The sequence below is a fragment of the Polistes dominula genome, unplaced genomic scaffold (assembly GCF_049000335.1).
Source record: "Polistes dominula isolate Pdom_NZ unplaced genomic scaffold, Pdom_raw_medaka contig_22, whole genome shotgun sequence".
NCBI classification, from domain to species: domain Eukaryota; kingdom Metazoa; phylum Arthropoda; class Insecta; order Hymenoptera; family Vespidae; genus Polistes; species Polistes dominula.
The window spans coordinates 3,918,242-3,927,339 of NW_028300966.1; the positions used below are offsets into that span (position 1 = coordinate 3,918,242).

The window sequence follows — 9,098 nt, forward strand, 5'->3', positions numbered from 1 at the left end:
ATTTACTGCAATTTATAATATTATATACTGTAATTTTAATTTATATAATAATAATTGGAATTAGATTAAAAAATTCTTTCTTATTTACATCATTTTAATTTACTAGAAAATTCACATTCTTCAGCTAAAAAATATTTTAATGATTGTCACTTTATTTTACACTTTGCCTACAGAATCTGTTGAGTTGTCGTGCAAGAATGTATTTGCTTAATTATAAATCACTACAAATTAAAAAAATACACATTTATTTATAAAGTTAAAATTATTAATACTTAAACTCTTAAATATAACAAACTAATAAATTCTTTTAATATTTTTCTGCAGTGTGGTAGCGTAAGTAACAATCACCCTTGTGTAATGGAACATTACAAAATGTACAGACAAAACAAGTTCTACTTCTTTTTCCATTGGATACACATACTTTGCAATGTCTTTGAGGATTCTTACTTCCAGTTCGAGATACTATTTTTCCAAGTTTGTGATTTTTTATATTTGAAAATCTCTCCTGACTATCAAATCTGGGTGTTCTTATTGTAGGTTCAGAAATGTTTGATAAACTCTCAGCCTCGCTGGTTTCGAAATTTATTGATGGTAAATCTGCTATCCATAATAGTGATACTTTGTGCAAGAATTTTTTATACAATATCTTTGTGCTCATCAATGTAGTATATACTTTATACGCGTTAAACAGTGCGCAATTGATCAGAAACATTACAACTCGGTTTGTCCACTTTTTTGTATTTCTCAAAATGGAATAATAAGACAAATAATTATTTGCACGATCCACCACTTTCATATATTTGTTATAGTCTATTACAGATTTAGGTTTTTTAACCGTTATTGCTAATTTTCTACCTGTAATGCTAGATTGTATTAGTTGTGCTGAATGTATGGTTGAAATCATATTTACTTGTTGTCTTCCATTATTCCATATTTGTAATAGAACATTGTTTTTTCTACGAAATATGCTTTCACCGGGTGAAACTTGTACTTTCTTGAGGCATTTGGGAAGATCTCTATTTCTTTTAATAATTCCACATATTCGCACTTTATCTTTTAGAAGAATTTCTGCCGTATTTATGCTATCATAATAGTTTTCATGATAAACGTGATGCCATAAATTCTTGTAAGGCTTGATAATTGTTAAGATGGTGTCTTTTTCTATCTTTTTTGTTTGGTCTGAATACATTTCAAAATTACAGATATATCCAGTGTAAGCTTCACAAAGTTCTCTTACCAGTATACCATGTTTAGTTAGTTTTCTAGGGTTGTACGTTTTAAGTGAAAGTTGGCCCCGACAAGGAATAATACTTTCATACAGTAATAGTTGTTGACAAGGCTGGTAAACGTCATTAAATCTCTTTTTTAGATGGTCGATAATTGGCTGAACTTTGACAAGTTTGTTTGTACAGTTTGGGGAAATGTCTTCATTGTTGCAAAAGTGCCAGCTTTGCATTATCTGCTGAAATCTATTTCTACTCATTATTTTAGAAAAAAATGGAGTCTCAATACTGCTATCAGTAGACCAATAATCATAAATGGTATCCTTTTTTACTTGTCCCATCAAAACGATTAGACCTACAAATTTCTTTATCTCTGGAAGTGTAATGTCCTTCCATATCTTCGTCTTTGATGCCTTTTTGTATTTAGTTACTATTTCATAATGGTATCTATTTGATTCCTTCAACATATGTTCAAAGAAATCATCCCCGATAAATAAATCTACAATGTCTTTTATGTTTTCTGTAGATTTTGGCATTATTTTCATGCCACAGATACTCTTGAAAGGCTCTACGATAATTTTTTTGTCGTGCATTGACCATTTTTCACTTTCATCTTTTGCATCATTAGTATCATCGTTCTCTGAATCATCATCTTGTGATGTTAGTATTGCTTGACAGAACTGATTTGGGATTATATCACTGTCTTCATTACTGTCACTGTCTTCATTACTATCACTGCTATCAGTCTCTGAAGAAATAACCGAGCAATCTGACAAACAGTCCAAACAAAATCCCTCATTTTCATCTCTTTGATCCATTTTAGAAGATGGTTATTTACAAATTTTTTAATTATATGAAGATCTCATAATACAATCAATGACACCTGCCTCAAAAAATACATTTATTCAATTGGTAAGCACTAGTTTCAAAAAATCCAAATATTTGGATTTCGGTCGATAAGCAATAAAAAATATCCTATCGTTTGGATCTCAGTCGGTAAGCGTTTTTGTAAAAATCCAATTATTTGAATCCCAGTCGGTAAAGTATTAAGGATAAAAGTTACTGTTCTTTAACAACAAAAAATTTAATTGCTTTTTTGTTTTATATATTTTCTTTACATATATATTTAAATTTTTCATTTTCTTTTTTTCGTATTATCTAATTGACTAAAATTAAAAATAAAATGCATGACACATATTGCACCCAGCGTATTATTTTCTAATATTGTTGACTTATTCAAAATTACAAAAGGATATTATGAGAAAAATGCTTATCGTAAAATGACAATGTACACATGTATACATAAAAATACAAAATACAATATTACAGTCAAATTACAGAGAAATGTGCACTCTTTATATTGAATTTTATAATTTGAATATTATTTGTGTATTTTATCAATAAATACTATTTTTCATCAATTTATCTCTTTAGAAATTCACTACTTCGATAGACTTAACACTATATTTACATTAAGCGACTGTAGAGTATTTTGAGATATGTAATAGCATTATTTAACAATGCAGCTCTCTGAAGGGCATACTATTTAAGTATAATAATATAAAGTAAAATAATGGATACCTAAAAAACTATAAATATTTTGTCTTTGTATGTATTAAGTATAAAAAGCTAAATATATATGTGCAAAGCAATTTTGCTACAGCAATAAAAATAAGCTAAACAATTAAGAAACGTAACAAATATCTCTACAACAAGAGAATATCAAAAATTCTTTTTACTTTGTAACTATGGCGGTGCAGAATGTGGAGGTTGATGTCAGTAATTGGATGATCCGCTTCGTTTTTCATTGGCAAAATAAGATACAAAAACTACATCTCCACCAACATTTATCAAACATTGACCCTAAAAATATATATAGCATATAAACTTTTATTGATTATGATTAATGATTATTATATTTCTATTAATAATTTTTAATAGAAATTTATAGAGAAAAAGAATCATTTTATGTTAAATATATCAATAATATATAAATACCTGATTTTTATGAACATTATGGAGAAGAACGCACTGTGTCATAAAAAAAGCAACCATCGCATTTCCTCCTAATGCTGTTATGTGCGCACGTACAATTGCTAATATTTCCATTACAAAGCTATGCGTAAATCCACTTAATCCACCATTCTGTAAAAAAACAATATATATTTACACATACACAATTCCTTTTTAATTTGCAAACTTTACATTATTGTTTGTTTATTATTTTCTTTATTCAACTTTATTAACAATTCCTTTTTAATTTGTAAACTTTACATTATTGTTTGTTTATTATTTTCTTTATTCTTTTTATTATATACCTCTCTTACAGATGTGCTTTCTCTAATAAAGAAAAAGTTTAGATTTCCTAAATATCTTTCAATTCTTCCACCTGGTAAATACGATAATGGTGTTATATCTACACCATATCTTTCCTTCAAAGGCACCTAAAAGAAAATTATTAGAGACAAAAAATACATAAAATATATTTCACAGAAATATATTTCTATCTTCAATTTTAATAACAACTTAACAATGATTTGTATTCGTTAAATATCAGTAAAAACTCACGTGTTTATGTCTATGTGTAGTATGTATCTTTGAACGTAATGGTGAACGTGGTCTTGACTTTCGTCCAGGAAAAACTGTTAACGTAGATGGATTTGTAGTTCGAATATTTGGCATATTGTCAGATACAGCAGTTGTTTCTACGTGATCTTCCTCAAGATTAAATATCATTTCGTGTTCCTCTATAAATTGAAGTTCTTCAATTATATGTACAAACGATATGAAAATGAAAACTTTACCTGGTTTTTTCGCTTCATCTTTACTATGTTGATGAATAACCATTTTTCGTTTATATTTATTTGATTTTACAGGTTCACCTAATCCAAGTGCCATACCAACAACAGAAAGTTGTATTTCATCTTGTTCAGGAAGTGCAACTTTAAATTGCATATCACAAAGTGCACAAGGAACCATTCTCCTTAATTTGAAGAAAATTGTCTATAATATATTATAAACATTAGTTACAAACAAAAAGAAAAAATGTATATTTTTAAATACTATTTCAAAATAATCATTTAATATACCTGCAATAGTCTAGCGAAATATTTTGGAGGCATTGATGCTGATAGACCTGTTGGAATTTTAGCTCTGGATACTTGTGTAAACATTTGTAAATTTCTAACTATTTCTAGATCTTCTAATCCTGGTATAGTTTGTGTATTTACAACATGAAAATCATCGGGTGGCTTATCATCTATTAATAATGATATTCTATCAATATCCTCCAGATCATCTACTTCTAATATACAAGCATCTCGAGAACCTAATGCAACATCAATTTCAGGTAAATCTTCATCCGAGTCGTCTGTATCAGATGTAGTTGCAGCACGTCCCGTTTCATTGTCCTATTAAAAAAGAAATCATGGTATTTATTTAAATATACAAATTATATAAAATTAAATGAAAAAAAGGATTCATTTGAACATACCCCTATTGGCTTCAATTGATAAAATTCGATATTCTTTTTAACGGTGTTTGAAAGAATTTGTTGAATTTCAACCAACTGTTCTTCATTATGCCAAGAATTATGAGCAGCTATTTGTGGAATAGAAGGATTAGGTAATGCTGTAAGAAAAACAGCGGTTCCAACTGCCATTCCAATAATGAATCTCTCTCCGATGGAAACTTGTAATTTTAAACCAAAGATAGCATTCATTCCTTTCATTTTTAACTTATTCAATAACAAACAATACAATTCATATTCCAAAAAAGGTAAGCAATCGGAAATTTCTTTAGCATTTAATTCACCTCTTAAATCTTTCTTATTTTTACATACTGTTGCTTGAATGAAGCATCCTCTACCAGTCATAGGTATATTTTCAAGAAGTTCTATAGTAGTAAACATTACATCTGGAACTTTAGCTCTTTTACATATGGCACATTTAGACATATTTACTTTAAATTGTATATTATTTCCACTATATGGCAAGTGACAAAGACTGCACCCGTGAGATTGGGTATATGATTCGTGATCATTACTTTCAGATGCACATTTATTTCTTCCACTGGGATTACTTGTATGATTAGGTGGATCAACGTCACTTCTTTCTGTTTTGTTGACAGATGATTTTTGGCTGGACTTATCGCGTTCTGATTCTATAGATGCTGCCATTAATCCTTGTTGCAATCGAGTTACAAAAACATTATCCTGATCTGAATTTGAATTATGAAGATTTATAACGGCAGCTGTACCACTTGCATTTAAAACACAAACGTCATCACTAAAAATATATTAATTTATGTTAATCATATTGTCTATTATTTGAGCTTATTTATATGAATATATACTTATTTAAATAATTTACCATATACTAGTTTCTTCTTTGTACCCTATAACGACATTACAAGCTAATGCTCTTGCATGCGATCTAACTTCCATTCTAATTTCTGTCCACCATGCATCACGACCTTCCGGTTCTTCTAAATTACTTATTCTTTCCAATAATTTAACCGATCTTGAGCTTACCAGACCACCTACCTCAATATGATGTATATAATGTATAATTTAACATATTAATGATATTATACAAATATACTTTTTGTTTAATTTTTATGAAAATGAAGGACAAAGCTTACCTATATGTACAACAAAACCAGGAGGATATTGCTGCATTGTAATAAATGGATATTCCAACATTTCTAATGCATCTTGATTCATAGTTCTTACTACGGCTGCCGATTGTTTCATAAAGCCTCCCATTGATCTATCGCTTCCAGCCAAAGAATTACCTGAAATATATGATTAAAATGATCTTTAAACATACTTTAGTACTTCATATATTTTTTTCTATTTATACTATATTACTTTTCTGTATTACCTTTTGGTGTAATACTTAAATCAGAATCGCTGGATCTTCTATGCAAAGGAATGATATTATGTGTTTTTGTTGCAGGTGAATGTAAAGTTTTTGCAGTCGTTGATGAAGGAACAGAAGGAAGTGGATAACTTGGACTAAATGATGCTTCCTCTTGATGTCTACAAAAATATGAATATTATAAATTTATATTTTTCGAAATCATTTATATTTAAACTTATCGTAATTTAAATCGACAAATAAAAATGTATATACTCTTCGAGTGGTGCATTATCCGATGGCGAGTTAAAAACATCGTGTACTTTTACAAGAGTTACCGCAGTTCCTATACCTCGTGCAACAATGCCCGATTCTCCTTCTAGGTCAAAATTCTGCAAATATCTAATTATAAATAAGAATCAATTAAGAATTAAAATAGTTTTTCATTATTTCTTCTTTACGATTTGCAGATAATTTATATGTTATGTGTATATTTACCCAATAACTGCATTTCCACCCAAATCTAATGCTTTTAAACCTATTTTTCTTTGTACTTCTCCACTTAATTTAAAAAACAATGTTTGACGTGCTTCATTTGATGCTCGAGGTGTTCTTATCTTATCTATCCATTTGTATTCTGGATCATCGCTCACTATTAATTCTTCAACAAAACCATGTATCACTTGCGCATGATATCCATATGGTATATTTGGTGCTAAAAATATTTCAGAATTATTTTACTATTTGCAAGATATTTAATAATTGTTGTTCATATAATATAACTAAATAATATATTATATATAACTTTTAATAATAAATTTAAAAAAAAACAATACTATATATATTTATATAATTATTGCTCCTATGATTTGCTTAAATAAACAACAAGAAATATTTATTTAATATTATCAAAAAGATATTTTCTAATCGATAGTATTATTCTAATTAACAAAATAAAATAAAATTCACACACTGTTCTAGGATATATCTCCTATAATATTTTAATTGATTGATAACAACACTTATCATCAACTATATCTGTTTTTTCTTGGAGATTTAAGATAATTTATATATAACAATATTGTTTCTTTGCTAAAATGGTTGCCAACACTGATGTTCTATCATAATGGATATCATTTGTTGATCCAATTAAGAGAATTGCTGAGAATATTCCCCCTATAAAACAAAAATTTATTTGTAAAAAATATATAAATATAAAAGAAAAAAGCAGGTAAATGTACACGTATAAAAAATTATTTATAGGAGGTGTACAACGTACTTCAAAAGATATTTATTAAATTATTCTCTTAATGCTTAATGGGAAGGATTGATTTTTATCTCAAATAAAGCAAATCATAGTGCAATATATTAATGTACAAATGAAAATCATTATTAAGAATAACCTAAACCTCCTTTACTGTCAGTTAATGTAACTTGAATAATTGAAATGCTTACAATAGAAAAATTGTACACCGCACGATGACTGCCTAAACTTATTAAAATCTAAGAATAATTCCACTTTAACAATAATGTTTACTTCACCACGAATACCATGCATTGTATCATAAACTGGTAACCATCCCGTCATAACAGAGCCTATAATAATGCAGAATGTAAATACAAATAACTAAATTAAAAGAAATATTTTAATATTCCAATTTTTTTATTCATTTTTTGTCAATTACTACCTTGAGAGCCAGAACTCGAGCTCAAAGATGCTTCCAAAGTCCAAACATTTTTAATTAAAGGTGTTATACCCGGTAACAATAATGGATTTAAATTAATATAAACTTTGCCAATTGCATCATTAGCAGAATAAGTATCATGATCCATTAATCTAATTTGCAAAGGTTCATCTTGTAATTCAGCATCATCCACTTCAAATTTATACCATTCGGAATTCCATTGAGGGTTTAAAGATTTTCTACATACATCTGTCTTATATGTTACATTTCCAAATTTTAGTTCAACATATGCATCCGTTGTATCGCCTGAACGATCCATTACAGGTAAGTTACGACCCGCCAATACCTTGACTTTAATCTTTCCAGGCATCGTGTAGGTTAATAAGTGCAACGATTATAAAACATTATTGTACCGTTTCAATATATCAAATATCCATCTATTTATGACTAAGTATTTACATTTTGCTATTTCATGGCAAGTTTGTTGTTTGTGTCATGGATTAACTTGTACTTTCGTTACTGATATTTGTAGTTAAAAGAACTTATTACTACTTATTTATTATCGTAATCAGAATCTTCTTTATCTAATCATTCAGTTAAACAATTAATTATTTAATAATATTACTCACTATTTAATGCATTACTAATAAAATCATTAATTAACCTCAAAATCTTCAATAGTACACGTTTCATGCTTATCCAATAAGGATTATTATTATTAATGGAGTTTTTATTGATGATCTATAGATTGATTATGCAAGCATGATTTTGTACTTGCGTATCTTCATTATTGATTCATAATCATGTGATATTAGTGCGATAAAGACAAGTAAATATCTACAATAAAGACCACCCAAATACTTGCTTCTCAGTATCAGAATCTGTAAGAATCAAAAGTATTAAGTGAATATAGTCTCAAGAAAAATCAAATCGATTTTGATCTTGCGATATTTTATATTTGCTCATGTTGGTACTGACTATACCACGGAGAATAGATACCAGAAGTCCGAACGATATAGGATTTTTCATATTTTTTGTGGTAGTCATTTCTTGACCCAGATCATAGTTCTCTTTTTTGCTACTGGCTGCGCAAGTATTCAGAGCGTACCGATACTATTATTATTATTACACGTAAATTAAATATAAAATATTAATTTATTTTTTTAGAATTATTTTTATTAAAAAATGGGAAAGTGTTGTGCCGTTTATGGTTGACTTAGTGGCCGAAAGGCAAGTGAGAATGTAGGAAAAGTGGTTTTATTCAAAGTATCAAAAGTGAGTAACCTCAAAATAATATTAAAAATATTATGTTAACAAATAATTGATTATTA

The 9,098-nt window shown here is 28.3% G+C and overlaps 1 protein-coding gene across 2 annotated transcripts; it reads right to left on the bottom strand.

The window, feature by feature from the left end:
* Window positions 1–2,416: 2,416 nt before the first annotated feature.
* Window positions 2,417–8,652, bottom strand: LOC107063647 (C2 domain-containing protein 5). Of its 2 annotated transcripts, XM_015315569.2 has the most exons (15): window positions 8,432–8,652; window positions 7,771–8,351; window positions 7,538–7,678; window positions 6,581–6,797; window positions 6,359–6,484; window positions 6,107–6,264; window positions 5,865–6,017; window positions 5,594–5,762; window positions 4,717–5,509; window positions 4,313–4,633; window positions 4,028–4,226; window positions 3,792–3,970; window positions 3,542–3,667; window positions 3,222–3,368; window positions 2,417–3,086 (listed from the first exon to the last, which is right to left on the bottom strand). In XM_015315569.2, exons 2-15 carry the CDS (start codon window positions 8,135–8,137, stop codon window positions 3,000–3,002), a joined length of 3,183 nt encoding a protein of 1,060 aa, XP_015171055.2. In that variant the 5' UTR covers window positions 8,138–8,351; window positions 8,432–8,652; the 3' UTR covers window positions 2,417–2,999. The 2 variants fall into 2 exon arrangements, with proteins under 2 accessions (XP_015171055.2, XP_089029188.1); XM_089173062.1 differs by having other exon boundaries at window positions 7,771–8,652.
* Window positions 8,653–9,098: the final 446 nt, after the last annotated feature.